Raw genomic sequence first — 24,178 nt, 5'->3', positions numbered from 1 at the left:
ACAGGAGAAGGCGATCTACTATTAAATAATGCGTTCAAAATGAATAATTAATTAAATGATTAATAATTATAGAAGTTCTCCGATCCTAAGACTTTAAAGCACTTTAAAAACACATATCCTTTTGCAAACTAAACAACGAGAAATCAAAGCCAACATTTTTAAATGGGTGTGTCTAAAATTAGGTCTCAGAGCAGTAGTTAAGATGCTGAAGAAACACTCCCAAATCTAAATATAAATGACTACAATTTTAAATGTTGGCATGTTAGAAATATCTCAAGTTCATAGGCGGCTTTGCAATTTGAATGTAATTTAATGTTCATGTGCTGACAAGAACTCAAACTAACACCTAGGCAAATATATTTTAGCATAACATATACGTATGTAAGTCCCTGTGGTCTGCATTAGAACTAGAATCTTTGAACCTGTCAAGCTAATCGGCACTTCTCAGATTTCCAGATGAGTGGCAAACCCAGCTCAGAGTGAAACCCCCAAGAATACCACATTCTCTGTTTTGGGCTGCCCACAGCACTGATAGCTTTTACCATTTAATTCAAGAAAGAAACTGGCTATTCTATCCCTGGTCTACTACAGAACTCCTCCACAAGTCAAAGCAGCTGGTCAGCTTATTCATAGCATATCAACCCCACGTTGCCCAGTGAAAACCAACAAAGAGTATTTAAACGTGGCTTTGGGTTCCAACTTAGCCAGAAGGGGACACCTCAGAAGGGTGTTCAGAACAGGTATTTTGTACCTCTCTTGTTACGCTTATTCTCGTATCTTTAATGAAGAAGAGGGGTGGCCATGTTTTATTCACTGCATCCCGCTGAGTCTTTTTGAAAGAAAAAGAAGCTAAAGTTACCGTAAGCAAAGCTCCTGCATTAAGAGTTAAGCTTGCTTTTTTCTTGAATCACAACTCTACACCACCCTTTTCTACTTTTTCTCCTGTAACCACTCACAGTTCATGTAGGCACACAGAAATAAACAAAACTTCCAGTACTTCTAGGAGATGACTGCATAAAAACACAACAGCAAGGTGTCGGAGAGTTTGCCTCTTTATTTACATGGAGAAGGTCCACATTTCTGAAATGTTATGTTGGCTTATCAAAATGTTACTCACATCCAGACTGTAAAGCAATGTTGAAATGTAATCGCACTGTTTCATAGAGGAATCTAGTAAGCTTACACAAGCTGATGTCACATCACATACTGATAGATCCACTGATAAATCTGAATTGAGTGAGTAGAACTCAGGGCATAAGACAGACAAGACACTATATGTCTCCAGTATACAAAGGGATACTCTTGTCCTCATCTAGCTCTGTGGGCGCCGGAGCTGGGTACTGGACCACAGAGAGGTATTAGGTCATGGCCCAGGAAACAGATGTGGCTTTGCCCCTTTCATTCAGCAGGTCCCATTAACTTCATAGGTCTGCATTTTCAGGCCGCAGAACAGGAGCAATGTTCCAGCTGGGAGGTAATAGGAAGCCAAATGAGGGTTTTTAATTGTGTGGAAGACACTATGCAGAAAGGAGCCTTTAACAGAGACGTGACCAAAGCATGAAGAGCTAGACAGCTGTCTCAGTTAAAATGACAGCCGGATGTTTGCCATGAGTCATAGGCAGGATGGGGTGTTCTGCAGTGCCCAAGGGCAGAAGAATAGCAGAAAAGCTTAAGAGACAAAGCTCTCTCTTAAAGCTATCTCAAGGATAGGGTTTTGCTGAAATAAAAATATCCGCTCTTCATTTGACATATTAAAAATTCTATATCTAAGCCCCAAATGAGTAGAGTTGTCCGAGCTCGTCATGTGTTTGAACACCTCCTTGTGCACTTGTTCACCTCCAGATGCCCAGTCATATGTACTGACACAATCACATGAACTCAGAGTGGCGAGACACGTTTAGACAGCGCACCAAATCACCAATCCTCTCTGCAGCCCCAAAGAAGTCTGGACAGGTCTGTTGTAGGGTGTAAGTACCTTTTGACCAAGGGTACTTAGCTCTTTGTAACTACAAAACCAATCATCCTCATAACAAGGACTGAGTCTAAAACAACAGAGAGCTGAGAGAAGTGAAGTGACAATGGTGAGGTATTCACGTTTTGAGTGAGAGACGGCAGAAAGTGTTAAAAAGCATTTCCATCAGGTCTCGCATTGTTATGGAAAAGAGGAAAACAATGGAACTCTCCTCTAAACATCATACCTTTCTGTGCTTAGAATTTTTTGCTTCAAAAAGAGAAATCATGGGATCTGAATTTGGGAAAGGAAACTTAGGAATATTTCTTTTTCATGTAATCAAATGCTAAACATATCAAACATTTCAAAGGAATGAAGTTGTCCTTAAAAAGTTTCCCAACACAATATTAATGCAACAACAGATGTAATTTAATACCCAAAGTATGCATCATTCAAATGCAATATTAAATATTTTATGATACTATAACGTTCTTCACATTCCTTGCCAAGTTAGAAAAGTAAGATACAGAGCCAAAGCAACTTACCCATGTCCCGCTGTAAGTCCATGCCAGAAGGGAAAAGAAGATGCAGATCCTCGTTCCTGTTATTAGACAAAAGGCATATTTTTGATGCCTAATACAGCAAAAGAATAACTGTATGCTACGACTAAGTTAAGATCATTTGGGTAGTAAGGTCCCGCTGATTTTTGTTAGGCAAAGATAGTAAGCATTCATCACTATGCATTTCAATAGCTTATCTTTTGTAAAGACATTTTTTCTGTATAGCAATGCAACTATACATTTCTGTTTTTCCTGCGTGTTTTTCCTGCTAAAAAAAGTCTGAAGCTTCAAGGTTTGCTACTATACTCTTCAGACGGCTAGCTGCAAAGTTTAAGAAACCAGATTCTTCTTAAATCCCACAGTTCTTCATTAACATACATAAATATACTCACTCTATTCCTTCCTTTTTCTTGTGACTTTGTTTATGTGCGTTACGATTCTACGTATTTCACCATTTCCTCATGGAAGGAATAAAGCACACAAATACTTCAAAGCACAGCCTCGGAATGTGTCATATAAAATGCTTTTCAAGTTATGTTTTCTCATTTACTTTGTATTCATGGTTGCTTTGCCTGCTACACTGATTTACAGGTCAAATGAAATGATAACAGTGAGACTGCATTGCCAAATCAGGGTGTAATTCCAGGAAGAAACAAACCAACTTGTAATAGCAACAGTGAACATGCCCTTTATCAGCTCTTAGGTCTTGTTAGAAAGGGAGACAGTTCATGCAATATCTGAAGGCAAAGAATAAAAATGCGTCATAAATAAAAATAAGCATTAGCTTGTACTGAATAAAGGCATGTTTCTATATAAGGAGCAAAGATGACAACTTGGCTTCTTACATATAGGATTCACAGAGAAAACAAAAAAACCCCACAGGAGCTATATATACGTAGGTTTTAAAAACATTATTGAAGACCAATCCTAATCGGTTTCGTTTTAATTCAAAGGTTTTCTAATGGTTATTGCACTGGAAGAGAGAAGTACAGATTATCACTACTACTACATGGTTTGTTTTCATACCCAAAACAATTTTGTGTATGAGGAGGAGGTATGAGGGCATGCGAGGTGGCTTAGGGTGGATGGAAGAGGAGGATCTGTTTTGCACGGTGCCAGTCAGATACCATTCGACTGTGAATTATGGCAGTACATGAGCTGTTCCGCATAGAAGTTACCCACTCTTGCTGCAAAACCAGCACTCTTCTGATAGGTGGCAGAACACGTACTTTGAGGTAGCAACTGGTTTAGCCACTTGTCTTTAATTCATTGCATGCAAATCAACATATTCAGTGAGTCACAGCAATGACATGGCTTACAAACAAGCTGGAAGAAAAATATGCATCTTTGTCAATTATAAAACTCCTCTTTTATTATGTCTTGAATACAGTAAATTGCATTCCAGGAACAATAAACCAGGAAAGCAAATGACATATACCTGACAGTTCAACATTGAAACGTCATTAACAGAACACTTGATTGATCAGGTCACCACAGCTGAACCATCTCCTTAAAACGTCTTCCTGACTAAGTAGCCCTCGGATTGATGGGAGCAGGTAGGACGGGCGTTTCCAGGTAGGTAACAGGCAGGAGACAGAAACTAAAGGAAGGAGCTGCTCCGAGCAGAGCAGCCTGCAAGACAACAAGGCTTCGGGAGCACCGAGAGAGGCTGCACAGCCTGAAAACACTTACAAAAGTAGTGAAGTTGGATGGGATGCAATGGCTAAATACTGTAACACATGACTATTCTATAGCTTCTGTGGTTACACAAATTCTAACGTCAACATTTGTTCCTTACTTTTCAGTTGCATTTTTCTTGAACAGGAGACTTAGAAACCCTTAGCTCCACCACCACCAGCAAAGAGAAGACTCCTGAATTCCTAACGCCTACTTTAAGCCTGGGAGCACGCTCAAGAGAACCAGAGAAACTTGCTATGCTCTGCCCAGGGAAACAAGTGACCAGTCTAAACCAAACCAAACTACTGAGTGATGAGATGAGTATTAGTGTAGGTTGCTGTGAATTTAGGGTTACATAGATCCATGGACAATCAGTCTATAGAGACACAGCGTAAACGGAAGTTTTGAATGAGCAAAATCTCTGAATGCCAAATACTATACAGGGAAAAACCAAGGCTGTAAATGGGAGGTGTAACAGATTGCAATCTAACACACTGAAATACTCTGATGCTTACCCACATTTGCAAAATCTGACTTGCGCATTACTATCTTATTTCACAAAAAGTCTCTAATATAATTTAATATACCTGCACAAATATATTTCCTTTTAAGGTTCTTTTAAAGGACTTTTATAAGAATATCAGAATCTATGCTACAGTATTGTGACTTTTTTATCCTCCAAGCAATAAATAAGAATCTCTTTCCGGCAATACATAAACCTCATCCTTTCCACCTGGATTTAATGTTCTAACATTTCTATTAGTACAAATCCACTCATCTTATGAGTGATCATCATCTAATATTTATATATCCCAAATAAAAATGTAACTAATCCTATTCATTTACAATTAACATTTTCATATCAAAGCATCTCAGCAGTTACACATACCAACACACATACTAATAAAATCGCAGAAAGTGAGGCATAGCACAAAACACCATTTTAACTGCAGTATTTCACAGCAGGCTGGTAGAATGCAGGAGACAGCTGCTGCAGAGCATACAACACCAAAGAGACTTTTATGATAGAAATAATTTTTATTTTTTTATGGAGACAAAACAGACGGAAGGACAGAAAAGATACTATCTCCCATATCAGTGTATCCAGTCATTCCCATCAGCTGGCACTCAGGAGATAAAATGGCTCCTGAATAAACTCAGGCCAAGTGTCTGAATTTTGAAGTCTGAATCCATTTTCATTAAATATTACATACATTAATCACCTGAGATTAATTCCTAACCTTCTGAAAGACAACCGTAAACACCTACAAAATACTCATGAGCTGTCATTACAGAGTTCCTCATTAAAAAAAAGAAGTGTTTTTAATAAATCAACTGGAAAAATATATGCCTCATTAAGCTAACTGCAATAAACTGGATTTTCTTATATGGTACTGGCAAACATATTTTTAATCTCTCTAGGACAGGAAACACATAAGAACTTAATGGAATTCCTTAGAAGACTGGCAGTGTCTGGTCACGCAGAACATAACCAGGCTTTATCAGCAATAAGATATTACTTGTTTACATGTCTGACGATTTCTGAATCATCAAGTCTATATCCTTCGCTACTGCCAACATAGAAAGCAAAGAGGCAAAATAATTATTAGCAAATTCTTTTGGCAAACACATTCATTCCAAGCTTTGTTTTCTGCACTAAGGTTATTTCTTGGCCGCCTATGCAAAACTGGCATACAGAATTCTCTTTGTAGTAACACAGCCATCTGTCCCATCTGCTAGGGATAATAAGCACCAGCAAAGAAGTCTCAGACCACTGCCAAAAAAAGACATCTTGGACCTACCACCAACCGATTGAAGCAATTATTAGTATGATGCAGTAGAATAGAAAAGAAGCAAAAATTGTGATCCTGTATAACTCCTAATTACACTAGAAATACATTACACTTTTAAAATTTGTATTAGCTATATTAAGAAATATCCTCTACTTATATTTAAACTTCAGAGAGTTCAGGGCTTGATTTACTTTGAGTCCTGCAAAGTCTGCAAATGGAATAAGTCAGCAGCACTTATCATTTGTAACTCCTCTTGCCAGAAGTTCAGCGACAACAAAGAATACATGTTCCCTCTTTCCGCTTGAAGCTAGAAGCTTTAAGCACACTCTGAAAAGAAGCAGGCTAGTTGTACCACTCCAAACCTCTTCAGCATCTTTTCTTCATCTATAATTTGATCCTACAAGTCAAGCACATGAATAGTTTTTTAAACACAATTGAAAAAATATAAACTGCATAGGCTCACCATCACCCTTGACAAAATGGTAATGGAAAACCAATATAAATTAACTTGATTAACTTTCAATTTTCCTTACTTACATGTTTAACCATGCTACAATGCTACATACTTTCTGAAGTAAATTAACAGGAATGTCTTCTTACACACTTTACAAGCAAGACTGCTTATCTTGGAAGGCTGAAAGACAGAGATGGTTGTAGAACGCTAGCCTCTGCCTGTACATGCCTGTAACAACTTTCTTGCTACTACAGGACAGTTACGTACCTGTTTCCCCTCCAAGTATTTCTCTTTAGTGATCAGCCCTTATATGCTGAATTCTGCACACACTTGACCAGGCTCCAGGTTCCATTCTCAATGAAGTAAGCATTCTTAACCAGCAGGTCTGACTGGCTTTTTTTTTTTTTTCTTTCCCTTCTCTTTGAATTAATGTTTGTAAACCAAACTACAAACTACAGCTATAGAAACAAGGGTTTAAAAAACAGTCTCGATATGCATCCGCCTTACCCAATTCCTTGATGAATATCTCGGCAGGCCTAAATTCTCCAGGACAACCCTCTGTAGTTGTCTGCATGTCCACTTTTTCACCTCAAACAGCTGTGATAAATGCTTCTGTCTTGTTTAAACCTGAGAAAGTACTTCTACCCAGCATTTTCTCTTTTCCTGTAATTTGTACTTTGCCAATTTAAAAGCAGCAGGCTGGCTCTGTGAGGGGTTTCGTTTGTTTAGTTGCCTCTCCCACAACCTTGTCACAATAGCCCAGTGTTTGCTGAGGCTGTCTTTACTATTAGTAGTGTCTTTTTTCAGTCAGCCGTGTTCTGTTCGTTTAACAGATAAATCATTCAGCCCAGGTAGCGATTGTTACATCTGATCCTAACCCTCTAATGTGCTTAGCTCTTTGCTCTTAGAAAGAGCTAAAACATTAATAACTACAAATACACATCTGCCTTGCTCCTTTCACCCAAAACATAGTTCTCTCTGAACTGTTCTTTGTGTATATTAGATTATACTGTGGACTAGCTCAGCTAAGAACTAAAATCATTACAAATGTTTTCAACTTCGGAAAAAGTCACTGCTGGAAATGAATACATTTTACATTAGGCTTATGGAATATTATGCTTCTACTGAAATATATGAACTCTATATAAACTTTGATCTATTTGTGGTGACTATTTACCTGAGCACTTTTTTAAAAGCCAGAATCGTCCTTTTGGTTTATATTCCATTTTTGAAGTAATAACCTGTTTGGAAGAGAAACAAAACCCAAAGAATTACAGCAGCTTTTCACAGAGACATATAGTAACTTTGTACTATATGTACTTTATACCAAAGTATCTTTGTTTAGCCATGTTCTTGTGTGACACAAAGTCTTTTCATTGAGGAGGTATAATGCATTTTAAAGCTCTTTGCAAGTACTTTTGCCTGCTATAACTATTGAAATGGTACTTTCTGGTTCTGGATTGGCAGTTATGACGTGTAACGATGAAGAAACACAAGGATCAATACAATCTAACTGTCCTTCACTCCAGTTCTAGGCAGGTATCAAAGCTAGCTCTGGATGACAGCAGAAGCAGCAGGGAATGGTGTGCCACTTAAGCCAATTCAGTCTGCTGAGATACAGATCAGGGCTGAGCTGCTTTCCGGAACTGACTTAACTCGTTTGGAGTCTGCTGGGATACCTCCGTCTGTCCCAATGTATCTGGGATACATTGTACTGTTATCTGTTATATGACTGTCAATACAAAAGGGCAAAAGAAACTTCATGTTGAGGGAGGATGCTGAAGAGAAGATAAGGAAGAGAAAAGCAAGGGAGACAAACCTGAAGACTTGGCAGAACATTCTTGTTCTATGGAGAGAAAAGGAAGGTGAAAATTACAGTAAAGAAGGAAAGAGGGGAAGACACAGGACAAATTCTGGTGGGCCCAAGACTTAATAGGGAAAGGAAAAAGATTAAGAGTCAAATTACTTAGGAAAGCAGAAAAAGACTGAGATTGAGAGGAGATGATTTTGTCAGATCCTTCAATAAAATCAGGAAATGTAAGAGTGAAGAGGAAGGCTTAGGCTACTAGCCTTCCCAGAAAAAGGTTAGTAGAAACTTTACAAGTCTTTAGAGGCAAAAAGAAAGGGAGATTGATGGTAACATGGAAAGTAAATGGGTTGAAATGGGACTGTTTGAGAACAAAAGAAAGAGCTCACATTATTCCATGCAGAAAACATCATTCTAGCAGATAGAGAAGGGATCATGATGCAGTTAGAGAAGTCAGGATGAGGCAGAATAGAAGCAGCCCGTACAGATTTTGGAAAATACAATTTGCATTTCTGAGTAAGAAGTCATACTAAAGGAAGAGGTACTAAAAAGAACATTGTGTCACATTAACAAGAGTCAATTTTCTCTTCTAATAATATATATGAAGCGGAATACATTGGTTTGGCAGATGACAGAACTCAGCAAGGAGAGGAACAACTTACTGTAACTTCTCTTTGTCATAAGAAATGGAGGGACAATAACTGAGAGAAAACAACAGCCCTGAAGTTTAACACGTTGTTAGAATCTGCTCAGATCCTTTGCTGTGATGGTAGCTAATTGTGTAAGACCTTAAAACTAAATCCCTCTGAAGCAGACAGCTTCCTTGCATGTCATTTTCCAAGCCCCCCCAAAAAACATTAAAATTGACAGTACAAGGAAAGAAACAGCAATTCTTTTTTAAACAGCAGACACTGGAAGTCAGATATTCTTGTCTTCCTTTCATGAAATAAAAAAGCAATTATTGAAAGATTCTTGATAAATACTCACCTCAAAGACTTTGACTGCTTTAAGAAACTTCTTGCTTTTGCTGCTTCTTGAGTAAGTTTCTTTAAATCATCTCCTTCAAAGTAAGGGAAAACTGGATCCTGAAAACAGAATTAAAATATTCTACTTGAACTTGCACCTATTTATTATTTTTAATTTCTACCAACTTAATCAACTGAGCCTAAATTCTAAGTCTCCCTACGACTACCTATTTGCAAAGGTGGTCTTGGTCTTACAAGGGTAGAACAGAGCAACTGTGGAGTGAATATGGTGCGGTTCACTAACACATTTTTCTACTGTGGCAATCCCCAAGGTCTCCTGCTGGAGCACTATGTGCTAAACACTGTATAAGGATTTTACAATTACATGAATGAAATACAAGATGGTAAAGAAGATGGTTACAAGATGGTAAGAAAGTACAGTAAAAGCTAAAGTTAGCTTAAAACCCACAGTGTGCAGACACAAGATTTTTTTTTTTTTTTTTTTTTGCTTCTCTTTCAAAAACTATATTGCATTGTATACTTCTTTCATGGGTTTGGTCATGTAACCAAGGCAGCTTGCAGAGTGGCAAAGCCAGGTATTAAGATTTTTGACTACTGGTGAAGAACTAAGCTGAAATGAAACAAAACCAAACCAAAACCAATCCATTTAACATACATCTTCATCATCAAGCCCCTCTGTCAGCATTCTGTGTGCTGCTAATTGTTCATCTGCATCTCCAAAACTGCGGTGGTAGCGCCCTCCTGTTTGGGAAGCAAGCTTCTTCAGAAATTCATTAGCTCTTCTGTTAACAACAAAGTAGTAAGTTATTTATGAAAATTATTTCTCTGAAAGCAACAGCAATAGAAAAAGAATTTGAGATTTTTTCAAAAAATATGACATCAAAACAAATAGTTTGGAGGACATGATTATAAATGTCTCTATCATTTCTAATTGTCAATTGGTAATGAGAATATACACTGCTTAGCTGTCATAACCTTCAAAGAGAGGCTAGTTTTGGACAAGAGGTTCAGTGCAGCATAGAACCAAAAAAAGAAACTAAACCAAGAAATCCAGAAGCCAGGCTGTCAGGTAAAGGGCAGTAATATTTTACACAGGGGAAGAAAAACAAGAGCTGGGAGACTCCATAAAGGGAAAGAACATTTTGTGCATGCCCTGTATTTTATTCTCTTGCCTAAGTCTCTAGTACTTGTCATTTTCCACGAATTCAAGTCTTGAAGACTTGGGATGACTACTGCATTTTGAAGTGGCACAGTAGACATGCACCTATTCTAGAAAGCTTGAAGAGCTGGTGGCCTGTTTGGCTATCTGCTCCCTGCGTCCCACAGCTACAGCCATGAATGAGAATCTAGAGGAGCGCATACTTTTTGATATTGTCCCACGGTCCCCAATTGTGGACCATGCAAAGATCGCTGAAAGGGAACATCCAGAGATGTATCTCTAACCCACATCCCATCACCATGGCTGGCATCAGCGCTTTCCTAGTGCTCCTGACTCCAGTCCCGGTCAGCGTATTAACTTTTTATGCCTCTACAGGGATGTACGTGTGATAGGCTAGTGATAGAACTACAGGAATGACCTCAGTGCTGCAGACTAGTGATGCAGATCACTTCTCTGTGTGAAGGCAACTCTCTCAAGGACATTAGCTGTGGGAAATGTAGACCATGTGACAATTACCTGTGTCAGAAAAGCCTTCCCAGATCCCACGTGCATGAATGTCTAGCTCAATCCTGGTGTTCAGTGAACTGAGCACATGGCCCGTTTTGATAACACAGCCTTCTGACAATAAATAAACTAGTAATTTTAAAGATTTTTTGTTGTTCTTCAAAAGTATCATATACCTGTCTGTACAGCTAAAAGAAATGGTGTGGATTTTAATATCTTGTTTCTTTCTCAATCTCTCAATTTCTTTCAAAATCAGTCTGCCACTGGTGTCTGGTTTTCCATCAGTCAATACATACAGTGCCTCTATACCTTGGAAACTGAGAGCCTTCTGAAAAGCAGAAAATAAGCTTAAATAATTAGCACATGTATATGAAAGGTTATACCTAAGAATGAAAACACTATTCCAATGATTTAAGATAGTTTAATATTTACCACATCATTAATCAAGTTATTATTCTTTTCACTAAGTATGAAAGAGATCAAGAATATAAATTTGAAAAATAAACAAGTAGATAATCTGTAGCATAAGACAATATATATACATAAGCAGGGCATCACCCAAAACTGACTCACTGAAATAAGCAAATTAACTGGTTTTGGAGAACTGCTGACAGAAGATTTTTACATCACGTTTTGTGGGAGTTAAAGATGTCTAATGTCTGAAAATGAGGACTTGGCCTTTTCATATTATAAAAACTTGTTATGGTAATTGACTCAGTGGACATTTTTGTAATACAGACATGCCTTACATTTCTACTGGACTTGATTCATGATGAATTCCATAAAATTTATAAGGAGATTCTGCAAGGGTGTATGGAAGAAGAATAATTTATTTAAGGCAACATTTCTTTTTTGATTCAGGTTTTAAATCTTGTGAAATTGCAAGTTCTTTCAGTCTCTGTTTTACATTATTATTACTACTTAATTTCTAAACTGAGAAGTTTTATAGGAGAAAAGTTTCTTCACCTGTAACTGAAGTTCACGAATTGTACTCAATGCCCATCTGATTCCAACAAACACTGCTTTTTTAAAACTCCTGTTTGTCTCAGAGCAAACATATCACAGCCACAGTTGTACATAAGCATCATTTTGAGCAACTGGCTCATTGATACTATTGATATTTCACTTTTTTTTTTTAAACTCAGTATGAGCAATGAATTCTAGTATCTACAAGCACTGGGGACAGAAACAATGGCTTGATTCCAGATCTGTTCAGTGTTTTGCATATAAAAATGTTGTATGCTTTGATGAAAATAATTTTCCTAAAATATTATCAGTCAGATGGAAGTGTTTTATCACCACAAGACACGATGTAGTCTCCAAAATGCGGTACACAATTTACTAACCTTTAAAGCCATAAGGATGCATGTATTACCATGAGCATGGAATTTGGACACCCACTGCACAGCATCATGACAGGTTTCATCAGTTGCCTCTACAAGACACTCCTTCCAACTCTCTGTATCTTCTGCAAATCTCAGCAGGTTAAACCTGAGGAGAAAGATGGCCCACAACATTTAACCCTAACCAATACTATTGGTCACTTCGGATAAGCCAGTTTTGAAATAAATAAATAAAAAACCCCAAAAAAAACCCCAAAACACAAACACAAACCCAATAGGAAAAAAACAACGAAAAAAAAACAACCAAGAGCCTAGAGTACTGGATTAAGGTCTTCAGCTTTGGAAGAGTCAAAAAGCATATCTCACTGCATGAACAGAAAATCTGTGGGAATGCTGAGCCCAAAAGGATAAACAGCATCAGCCTATGGCAAATGAGGCTCAAATCTTACAGAGCTCAGAATTAAAAGTTGGTTAAAAAGAAGAACAGAAAAAGCAGTTCATGTCGTGTATTATGCACTAACACACAATAATTACTTGTATTGGGTTTCAGTGCTGTATTATTTGTAATGATGAAGTAATCTTATTACATAATAAGAAGTAGCGCAGATTTCAGTCTTTATCAGCAGTTCGTCATACCTGACTTCATTTTTTCTCAGCTGTTCCCAGATAAGTGAGGTAAGTTCTTTCATGATATGTGGCAAATACGGGTCCATGGAACCAGATGTATCAATCACAACACAGATGTTTGCTTCTAAAATGGTACCAAACAATCTTCGGCTTCCTGGACCAGAACATTACAACTGATTAAGTGTCATTACATAGGCTAATTTTGTTGAACATTATTTTACTGAGCATACTGTAAAATTTTCACTCTTTATGGGTAATTCTGGGCACATTTCTACGTAATAAATTCTAATCTGTGTGGCAACTAGGTAGTTCAAAGCTTAACAATAGAAAAGTCTTCTGCCATTTCAAATCTAACACTATCAAGCATTAATTACTGGCCAATTGTAGCAACTTGGATTAAACAAGTTGCTAAATTGTAGCTCTTACTTTACAATCCAGCAAAAAATTAAACTATTGTCCAAAAAATGAGCAACAGAGGGATCAAAACACTTTACACCAGCAGTGATGCCGAATTTCTAAATAGGGCATATTCTTGGCAAAAGAAACCGAAAAGCTAATTTTTCTTGTATATGTTATTGTATATACTCTGTTGATAGAAAGCTTCTGGCACCAGGAACCTTGTATTCATGAACACAGCATACAAAACGGAAAAACTTACATCACAGCTCTCATTGTTTCACAGCAAGCTAGATGTTTATCAGCTACACAGATGCTGAATTCTCTTGCATTCTCATATTCATAAAAATACATTTTAAAATTTCAACGAAATGCAAAACAGATGACCCTTATTCATATTTGAGGTACAGATTTATTCTATTAGAAATAGCAGACAAAAAATAGTAGGCACGTATGTTTAAGTTGTTCTTTATAGTAAAACAGAGGCACACCAATACCTGACAGAAGCCACTGTATTCTTTCGATGTACCGCTGCAACAATTTTTCCAGCTGTTCAGTGTAGATTTCAAGTTCTTTAGGTTGAAACTGCAGATGTTTCACAACTCCCTGGAAAAATTCAGTTTGTACAAGAGCAACTTACTTCAGGAGATCTGAGCTCAGCTGCTATGTATGCAATATCTGCATTACAAATCAAGGAGATTAAGTTTTTTGTCTTCCTCTATGAAATAGTGTAAGAAAATTTCGGCGACTCTGTTGCTACTAAATAACTGGTTTACCCAAATTAGGAAAGCCTACTTCTCATCTCAGACAGTTGTGCTGGGTAACAAAATTACATAATTTGACTGGACAGGTGCATCTGTTGCATTATTTCTGACAGTTATATAGATATAATAGAGCAATAATATCCTGGATTTAACTTTCTATGCTTCTCTGCAGTCATTACACAAACCCTAACAATCAAAATCAAGCATTTTCCCAGTTTCAATTCATACGTGACTTTTAAAAGCTTTACTTAAAATTTTAAAATTGTTTTTCACACCGTATGAGCAGAGGAGATGCTATACATGCTAAAGATTCCATGCAGTTTACACTTCAAACATACTAAATATTTTTTGTGGTGAATACAATACCTCTAGCTGTCAAACAGAAGGGTGACTTAGAAGAACTGGGAAGAGTAAAGGGAACATCACACTAGCAAGCCACAAACACTGACCAACATGCATTGTCTTACACAAATACAAAGCCTTTCAATGATGTAGGTATATGACAACTGCAAAAGCTTACATTGATTTCTACACTAGGGAAGATTGTACAGTATTTTGCTGATACTTTCTTGTGCAGAGACTTCACAGTTTTCTTTTGGTGAGTACAGCCTGGACCAAACATCAGTCTGGGCAATTCCAGTTTAAGCTTTTTAATACTGTACTTGGTCAGCCACTTGTAAGACAAACAAATGGAGCAATTGATTGTTAGTAAATATTAGAACAGTTTAAGTAATAATACATTGTGCAGAATCACAATTAGCGTGTTCACATAAATTTGCATGGATAATTCTGAAATGGGAATTTATTAGTAAGGAGCAAAATACCTCCTTGCTTGAACAGATTTCCTCTTTTTTTGGCAATGTAACAGAGGGAACAGACTTTCTTATGCACATTATCCTTGGATACTTTCGGTATACTGTACCTAGTTAAGAAAATGAACAAAGTCCTATTGAGAGCCCTAGGTTTAAATCATAGCCCTTTTAAATCACATATGACTGTTGATTAAAAAAAAAAAAAAAAGAAAAAAGAACAACCCCTCTCGAAACCTGCAGACTAGCATTTCATACACAATTCCACAGTTGAAAAAAATTCAAAGTTTCTATATATCAAAGTACTTAAAAAAATTACTTATTTTTAAAAACTGTCACCTTCAAAAAATTCCAAACCAAAACTTCTGTAATCATCTAAATGATGATGACAGCATTTTTCCTTAGAGCATCTTTGACTAGAAGATGCCAAATGACTACAAAAAGAAAAAAAAAAAACAAAACCCAAAAAACCCCCAACAAAACACCTCTCCAAAGAAAACAAAACAAAACAAAAAGAAGAGCCAAAACAGAGCAAACTGGGTTTTTGCTCCCAAACTCATCCTCAAAAAAAACCAAACACCAAACCAAAAAACCGCACCACTATTTGATAAGTGAAACTCACTTCCACTCACTATTTAAAGCACACTGATTATCAGGGACTTAACAGCCTAACAGTTTTATCATGAAAAATGCTGATAATAAAAAGGCTTCACCCACCATAACCTGGTAACACATACCCACATTTCTTCCTTTATCAGTATAAAATACTGACACAGAAAACTCTGGCTGCTTCCTGGGTTTATGCTTTCTTTTATTCTCAGTCTGAGGCCATTCTTTTATTGTTTGTGCTACAAATAAAATTAAAAAAAAAAATTGCTGACTTACTTCAGCTAGATATAACTCCTATATGCAACTCTGTTCTTCAGTTCATGATTTCCTCTTACCATAATTATAAAGACTCGATTTTCTTCGGTACTGGATAAGAAAAATCTGTATTGTAGAACTACGTATGCTACGTTCATAGAAATGGAATCAAAACCTTTACAAATTTATAAATTACCATCAGGAAGAACGTCACAGGGCATAATTTGAAAAGATTAGGGGTTTAGAATAAACATAATATTTGTTGGAAAAGCCAATTAACACTGTACAAAGCACCTCATTTGCAAATATGAATCCAGATTTGTAAACACTGCTACATATAAACAATCTGATTTCAATAAATCAGTAGAAGTCAAGACTCAAATTGAATGCAACAAAAAAAATTTGCAGATGTTAGCAAAGATGCAAAGAAAAAACATGGGAAAATTACAAAAATGGAGGAGAAAGGAATTGGACTTTAAGGGACCAACAGTGACTGGAACCAATTTAAGAGCTGCTTCACGTACCAGGAGCAGCTGCAAGAGTCAGCAATTCAGATAACCTGACATTTGTGTTGTAATTTTCCTTCATTACTAGACCATAAATAAATCAAGTGGAACAGCATATTAATTACAATGGCATCTAACAATATTAGAAAAAAAATATATATTGAACTAACAATATAATAAATCTCGGAACAGTTGAGCTTTTGTAAAAGAAAAATGGAGTATTAATTGAAAACCAAGAGAAGTGAGGTTCTAATTACGGCTTCAGGCATGGGAAAAAGCAGGGCTCTTCTTTCCACCACACACATTTGACATTTCCTGATATAGGACGGGTATTCAATCGTATGACCTGGAAATAGTTATACAGCTGTGCAACATTCCTTCTTCTCACAACCTAGAAGAAAGCTAGATATATCACAGCTAAAACTCATACCGAAGTAATTGCCAAACAACGGCAATGTTTCCCATCAGGCTGATTAAAGATTAAAATTGCAAGTGTTTCTAAAGACTTAAATTAAACCTCTAATCTAATATTGTCTTTTAAGCAAAACCCAAAAGAAACTGAAGACAAAAAGCCCCTAATCCATACAGACCTGGTGGAATTTCTGCTTTAGCACTAGTAGGACGCCATGCCAGTACTCTTTTGGAAGCATTTCTCTCTGCACCGTGGTTGTCCTTAATACACTATAAACACATATAATAATAATTAAAAAAAAAAAAAGCATTTCAGTTGGATCATAATTGCATTATTCAAAACTGAACTATCCTTTCTTATTCTCTAATTCCTGTTTTATTCTGGCTCTCCTGAGAAGTCAGCAGTTTGCCATGACGATTTGTTAATTTGTTATTTCTTACTAGGTTAAGTAACTAATTGCTCTGTTTTAATTAAGTTGCCATTTTCATCTGCTACCATAAAACTGAAGACTAACATCTACAGACAGACAAGTTCGGACCATTTTTGCCACTTGAAGGAGCAGTCTAGTATGGTAATAGCACTGTTTTATATAATATAACATATAGTATTTTCCTCAGTTTATTGAATATTGGAAACCTAGTATTTTTTCCTTTAGTTTAGCAAAATTTTTTCCTTTTTGCTAAACATGAACACTTGTTTAACCCTATTGTAGGGTCAGACTTTTGCTGTGGCACAGAGCCTTCAAGTAACCGACGTCTAATTTAACATACAGGTCTACTATAAATATCACCAAACATCTACAGACAAAGCGGTACCAGTTTTCTACAACTTTAATCCCTGTAAAACTATGCTATGTATTCATATCTCTGAGTGATTACTTTTTTCCTGCATTTATGAAGAGGTGCTGAGAATATACTGGTGTTCATAAAACAGCACGGAAGACCAGTTTGAGCACACCTACAAAGGTCTTTGCAACATGAACACACCTACACTTAAGAGTGCCATTCCCATTTCAAAGATGAGACCTGAAAATTCCAGGTCAAAAGTTAAGTACATCCTCTGCAACAGGAAGTTCTCGATCTAGTCATTTGTACACCAAAGCGGTAAGCACTGGCACTGGCCACTTATGTATATTAGAGATTTGCACACCCCACTCAAAACAGGTGCATACACAGCCAAAATTAACAAGGAAAACATTAGCAAAATCCCAAAGGACTCCATAGTGTAACATGGAAATAAGCACAGCAGGCAGGAAATAAATCCTGAATCCTACTTCTCGTTTTATGCTGGCTCTCTGTGCGGCCAAAGACATGCTGCAGCTGTCTCATTGGTACTTTCTAGAACGCTTTGGAAAACAGACGTAACTCAGTAAAGCACATTTCTGTGCTTTTGCTTCCATTAAACATTTTTGCCTTTGCTTTCATTAAACACTAAATTTTTAAGGTCTGAGGAGGAATTATTTAGACAATTTTAGACACTACGATGTGGTTCTATTATAATTAATTACTTAGTTAAGATGTACTTTTATCTTTATGTAGCATTTTGAATGCAAACTAAAATGTAAATTCAGAGTACTATCACAGTGCTGTTTTACTTTCCTCAAATTTTCAGCCTGAGCAGTTCTCTCACAGTGAGCAGAATCTGATAGCTGGGTAGAATCTCTAATTAAAACACACAGCATCTTAAAAACGGGACCATTTCAAACCATTCTAGCCAGACTAAGAGCTGTGGGTTTAGGGGACAGCAACTTCTGTGGCTTTCTTTTCTCTTTCTTCAGAAGCACATTTGAGTCTCCTTCTGGTATAAATGGACCAACAGACTGATTTACTGAACGTTGCTTCAAGGATTCCGCTAGGAATGCACACTGAAACAGAATATCGGATTGTTTAGTAATTCATATATGTGAAATTTAAGTAAATGACATTTCAAAGAGTCATTCTGTATTTATTACTTAAATAATAAATAAAATTCATACCAAATTAATCTGGTAATGCTTTAACACCTCTAACCAAACAGAAACCCCTTTGTGCTGTGCTTGCTCAAACACATAGGAGGGAAACGCTCCCTGCTCCGAGCAAACATTCTAAAAGAAAAGGCAACACTACGCGTACCAAGACCAGAACAAACTGGAAGATGATGAACCAGGTATACGCAACTATTAAAGGATAAAAAAAATATTTTAAGATCCCATTGAATATCCACCAACTCTTCATTTTAAAGTTACTTTTGTGACAGACTCGCATGCAACAAGGCACTCAGACCTCTGGACATGTGTCTCACTGCATATATCTTTCTAGTCACACTTTGGCAAGAAGCAACAATGCACTGCCAGGCTGGCAATATTGTTAGATATCTTTGGAAAAAGTCATGTGCGTGTAAGATGGAGAGATATGGTCCAGTTCTACACCCTTACTACACTTGAAAAAACAATTGTTTTAGAATTGAACAAATGTATTGTGCTAATGACAACCCCTCACTCCACTGTGACTTACGGGAACATAATATTATGTATTTGTTTATTTGTTATATATTACTTTTCAATACATTTATTTTTATATATATAATTATAACAAACAATTAATTCTACTTGAGAAGAATTCATCATGGGATTGGCAACAAAAAGGAGAATGACTTCAGTTGTAAACTCCTTACATTTCCCAAGGAATCATGGCCACTCCAACACCAATCACCACAGTGCTACTGTACAAGTGCTCTCTAGTCCACATTTACTCTAGAGCATTCCTGCCCATCTTACAAAGATTTGCATTTTGTCTAATCTTCTGCATTGTCAGCTAGAAAAACATAGAATTTTTTTTCTGAAGGAAAACATAATTTAAAAAGATACATATAATTCATACCTTTTGGGAGTAGCTGTTTGCTTTTTCCATTTCAGACACAATAACAGTGATATCATCACTTTCAAAAATACCTGATAATCAATATATGCTAATCAGTGTGGGGTTTTTTTTAAGTGTAGAAAATATATCTTTTTTAAAGTGCAAAACAATTTGTAGAGCATACCAAATATCAATGAAAAGAATCAAAAAGCCTTTGTTTTCTGTATGCCAGGTAGACTGGATGTACCACATTAATAACTATATTTTAAATGTGCAACTTTAAAATATCTAGCAGAAAAACAGCAAATTCAAATAGAAAAAAAAAGATAAAACTCAAATTCCTGCATTAAGGCTGCATTATAATATTCTGCAATACAACAGAAAGCCTTAATCAAACTAGGACCTCTGTTTTTATCTCAGTGCTAGTATAGCATTATCACATCCTAAAAAGTAAACTACTTGATTTGGGGGCAAAAAAAGCATTAATAAATATTATTTCATCAATGAAAAAGAAGTACGTGCTGACTTTCCTTTTCACATACCTGCTTCTCCAAACCAATGAAATCTCCCATTGGCTGCCTGTACTATTTCTTTAAAAGCAACGGCAGTTTCAGTTGGGTTAGCACAGCGGGCTGGAATAATCCTACTGGAGTCAACATCCTCCATTACACTGAACAGACAGACATGAAGCTGCAAATCAAAACCTCTGCAAACCTCAGAAACATATGCACTGATTGTGTGCTGCAAGACAGAGAAGAAAACAGAAAAAAAAAAAAAAGAAAAAAATCAGTAGCGACCCTCTACTTCAGATGAGCTTCCATCTGCTCCATTTGTTCCTGAACTGATGTACAAACACTCCCAACCTGAGCATTGCACTACAGGAACACATCCTGAGTAGCTGAATGCCTCCTCAAGTCATGCATACATACAAAAACTGTCACTCTTACTAGTGACAACGGCAACAGCATTGCCGCAGCCAAGAAGTGAGATGGAGCAGCTATGGGAATCAAAGACACAAGGTCATGGACTTCAAGGTAGCCATGCACTGAAGCAAAGAAGTAAGAATGGAACTATTCATTTGCCTTTTTGTACGTATCCTGTGATTTCTTGTTATCCACATGGGTTTTTAATGATTTCTTAGGTTTGCCCAGAATTTCCAGAAGTTGGGTAACAAAAGCAAAAGACACCCTACTGTGCACGCATGGTTATTCCAGTTGGGTTACCATATGTTCAGAAACTCTAGGCTGTGCACACAGCTTATCAGCTGTAGAGCACGTGCACTACGAACATATATGCAAGCAATGGATTTCTGTCATTAAAAATAGGAGCTGTCTCTACATAGCGTACTATGGAGTTCCACCATAAAATTATTTGTGCCTTTGTTCCCATGAGTTATAAGGAAATGGCATCATACAAAAAAATCAGAGTTGGTTTGTTTAAACTCAGAAACTTGCAGTGAAATGATGGTCTGATCTGGAGTTGGAAAGGAATCCTAAAAACATCTCTTGAATTTTCTACAATTCACATATTAATAATAATTGCTACTTCCAACACACGAATAGTGATTGCAGAAATGGAAGTTTGAGATCCTGATAGTTGTGCTGGTTTAGATATGTAAAGGAGAAGTATTCTGCCAACAAGCTATGGTGACTAGCCAAAAGAAAAAACACGAGAGGAAAACACGAGAGGAAAACACGAGAGGAAAACACGAGAGGAAAACACGAGAGGAAAACACAAGTCGGATTAATTCTGCATAGGAACTTACAAAAGAGTTGCAAAACCTGCGATACTTACTGTTTCCTGATCAGGTATTCCAGTAGTCAGCAGGTAAAGTCCTTGTGATTTGTGTTTATCTTTGTCTTTGAAGTCTACTTCCACAGCTCTCCTGAGAGCACTCATGAAGTTTCTACTCCCTTTGCACTGCAAGCCCAACACCCACCTAAAAGAAGTTTACAGTTCAAAGAATGAAGAAACAAAAGCTTTTGTTTCTGCTTAAAGCAATAAAGAGAACTAAGAATCCTAAATAACACTGCACTGGAGTCTAAAATTTTTTGACAGACGGCAAAACCAGCTTATATAATAACCCGAATTATTTGTTCTAGTTTCTGTACTGCCATCATGGCAAACTATTTTTACGATAAGATTCAGAGCATAGAGATGAAAGAATTCTCCCTTAATTTTATGTAGAAAAATTATAATATAATAGAACTTAAAGGAATAAAAATGAAGCAACAGAGATACAATGAAACCACTGAGGGTGTGACACCACAAACAGAAACCTGACATATGTTCTCAGTGTATCTGGGGAAAAAACACAGTTTAACTTTCACAACCCAGCTGAATTTGAAGCAGTTTCCAATTCTTCACATAACCTGTGCATTTCTTATACAGAGACTTCTATATCTGTGCACATATATATTCTGTATACATATGAAATAGATAATGTTGTTTTCACAGCAAACCATCACAAACAATTAGTGCACAACAATTCATGGCAAACTACTTTTGTAATATGATAAATTTATCAATTTTGTAAATTGGTCACAACGCTGTTTAAATCTGTTTCTCTGGTTTATCTGTTTCATAGTACCTACGATCACCTAATTCAGATGTATGGGAAAGTTATTTGATCCTACCTCCAAGCATTTTCTAAGTTTTCTGGCTGGGAAGGAACCAATTCCAGCTGCCAAGGCACAACATCACTCCCAAATCTTTCATGGAAAAATAACAGAAATTAATTTTTAGACTATGCTTTACAACAAAAAAGAGAGAGTAAATTCACTGAAAAAAAAAATTAAAATGTGATTTTGGGTATTACAGATGTAAAATTGCCTGATGCTAACTATTTTCTATTTCAAACATTTAATTATTCACATTTACCCATCACTCAGGGGCTGTCAGATTTTCAAAATGTCAAAAAACATTTTTATTTCCTGAACAAAATACTAAGTGAGCTGGTAAAAGCTTGGGAGAAGGATCGTGACAAAAAAACACCAACCCTCAGATGCTGCCTGTACCTCTCTTGTGAGGGAACGGCCCTGCTCTCCCTCCAGGTCTGGAAATCCATGAGCTGCTGTCTCTTGCTTTTACCTGCCATTCAGAAATCTGCCCAGCTGCCCCTCAGCAGCTGTGTCATATATGAATTTCCGGCTACTAGCATCAAGTACAGAATTTTAGGACTATTACATATTAAAAGAAGTATTGGAGTTACTGTAAAATTTAAAGGGTGTTCTCAGTTATGGTACCTGAGACACCTCCAGAATCCTCTTCCAGTAAAAGTTTCTGACACGTGAACTGATACTGTTATGAACAATATAGCAGGAAGAAAATTTGTTGCAGGTATGATGCAATCAGTTTCAGGGAGCCTCCCCCAAAACAGTCATTTTTCATTACTAATCTGGTCTCTGTGCATCTGATCCATACATCTATCCAAAAATGATAAACCAGTGCTACTCTTGCAATTACTTCATCATAAAACTTAAATACAATTAAAAAATTCTAAAATATGCCCAGTAGTAACTACAATGAACTTCTTTCATTGCAATGTTTCACGATTATTTTAAAAGAATCTTAAATAGTTGCTTACGCTATAATATTGAAGTAATCTTTATTTGACATTTGTTCCTCAAGTAAAAGTCGCAAAGAATGCTGGATATGGATGATGTATGTGGAGTTTGTCACTGATATATCAAGTAGTATAACAACCCTATATAAGAAATATGTTATTTGTAAAAAAAAGATCTTATTTAATTACATATTCTTATCTTCATTGTACTCTCACTAGGGAAAATATCTTCTAGATATGTATGAAAACATATAAACACTGAACCTATATTAAAAAAAATCTGCAAAACATAAGGCGAGGTTTTAAAAAAATAGTAACAATAATGGAAAAGTCTATCTTGAAGCTATGCAATAATCAAGGTACTGGCATGTGTAGTGCCATAATGGCTGCTGAACCCTAAACAGGTCCTCTTCCATCTCTGTACTTCAATACCCAAAACGCATCTGAAACGTGTGACTTACTTGCTAGATACCTCAAATTTAAGAGTCTCATTCTGTCTCATGAAATTGCAGTTCTGTGTTGATTGATGATCACCGGATTCAGTAAATTCACTGGATCATTAAAGAGCTGAATATCAATACCTGTTTTCAAAAATGGATTGCTTACCCTGGTCATATCTGCAACTAGTGTCTCTTCATCTGACTATTTTCTGCCCTGTATTCTTTGGTGCTGACTTACATGCAAAAGCAAAGGCTGGCAAATTAGAACTGTCACAAAGACATAAAAAAGGGCTATCAAAGTACAATACCTTGTTTCACAAACACTTCCCCATATTCTCCTGCTAGCAACAGATAGCCAGTCAATTCGTTTCTCATAGATTCTTACCATTTTAGCAAGGAGCTTCTATGGATAAAATATAGAAAATTTAAGTTAAAAAAAAAAGTTCAGGTAAGTCTCTTATTGGCAAATGCTAACCAGAAGTAACATGTCAGCATACTAATGAAAAAATTAATGATTTTCATTCATTTTGACAGCAGCACTTAATTTTTAGTAAAGATAAGAGCATACAGTCCATGAGAAAAACATATAATAATAAAAAAGCAACAAGGAGTCTAAAGGTCTGAACTCTCCTTTTCACATTTCCCCTTACTAGCATGTCCCAAAATAGTGGTCAAGCACATGAAAAAGAGAAAAAAAATTTTCAAAATACAGTTTTTGCAAGCT

The 24,178-nt window shown here is 36.6% G+C and overlaps 1 protein-coding gene across 5 annotated transcripts in view; it reads right to left on the bottom strand.

The window, feature by feature from the left end:
* Nucleotides 1-5,249: 5,249 nt before the first annotated feature.
* The window catches only part of VWA3A (von Willebrand factor A domain containing 3A), a 39,171-nt gene continuing 20,242 nt past the window's right edge, over nt 5,250-24,178 (bottom strand). For 4 of the 5 annotated variants that reach the window (XM_054212941.1, XM_054212943.1, XM_054212942.1 and 1 more), the window contains 20 exons: nt 23,763-23,857; nt 23,476-23,565; nt 23,036-23,155; nt 22,086-22,160; nt 21,244-21,388; nt 19,992-20,190; nt 19,471-19,541; nt 18,318-18,476; nt 16,791-16,881; nt 15,568-15,678; nt 14,846-14,943; nt 14,542-14,694; nt 13,755-13,863; nt 12,871-13,015; nt 12,238-12,382; nt 11,068-11,219; nt 9,884-10,010; nt 9,230-9,327; nt 7,613-7,676; nt 5,250-6,378 (listed from right to left, as the gene is read on the bottom strand). In XM_054212941.1, the coding sequence (XP_054068916.1) occupies nt 7,625-7,676; nt 9,230-9,327; nt 9,884-10,010; nt 11,068-11,219; nt 12,238-12,382; nt 12,871-13,015; nt 13,755-13,863; nt 14,542-14,694; nt 14,846-14,943; nt 15,568-15,678; nt 16,791-16,881; nt 18,318-18,476; nt 19,471-19,541; nt 19,992-20,190; nt 21,244-21,388; nt 22,086-22,160; nt 23,036-23,155; nt 23,476-23,565; nt 23,763-23,857 (2,235 nt within the window). In that variant the 3' untranslated portion in view covers nt 5,250-6,378; nt 7,613-7,624. The remainder of the gene's footprint in view (nt 6,379-7,612; nt 7,677-9,229; nt 9,328-9,883; nt 10,011-11,067; nt 11,220-12,237; nt 12,383-12,870; nt 13,016-13,754; nt 13,864-14,541; nt 14,695-14,845; nt 14,944-15,567; nt 15,679-16,790; nt 16,882-18,317; nt 18,477-19,470; nt 19,542-19,991; nt 20,191-21,243; nt 21,389-22,085; nt 22,161-23,035; nt 23,156-23,475; nt 23,566-23,762; nt 23,858-24,178) is intronic. The other variant, XM_054212945.1, reaches the window with a different exon arrangement.

Source organism: Rissa tridactyla, chromosome 8 (assembly GCF_028500815.1).
Source record: "Rissa tridactyla isolate bRisTri1 chromosome 8, bRisTri1.patW.cur.20221130, whole genome shotgun sequence".
NCBI classification, from domain to species: Eukaryota; Metazoa; Chordata; class Aves; order Charadriiformes; family Laridae; genus Rissa; species Rissa tridactyla.
Note: the sequence above shows the minus strand (reverse complement) of the source record. Positions and strands in the feature narration are given on the sequence as shown.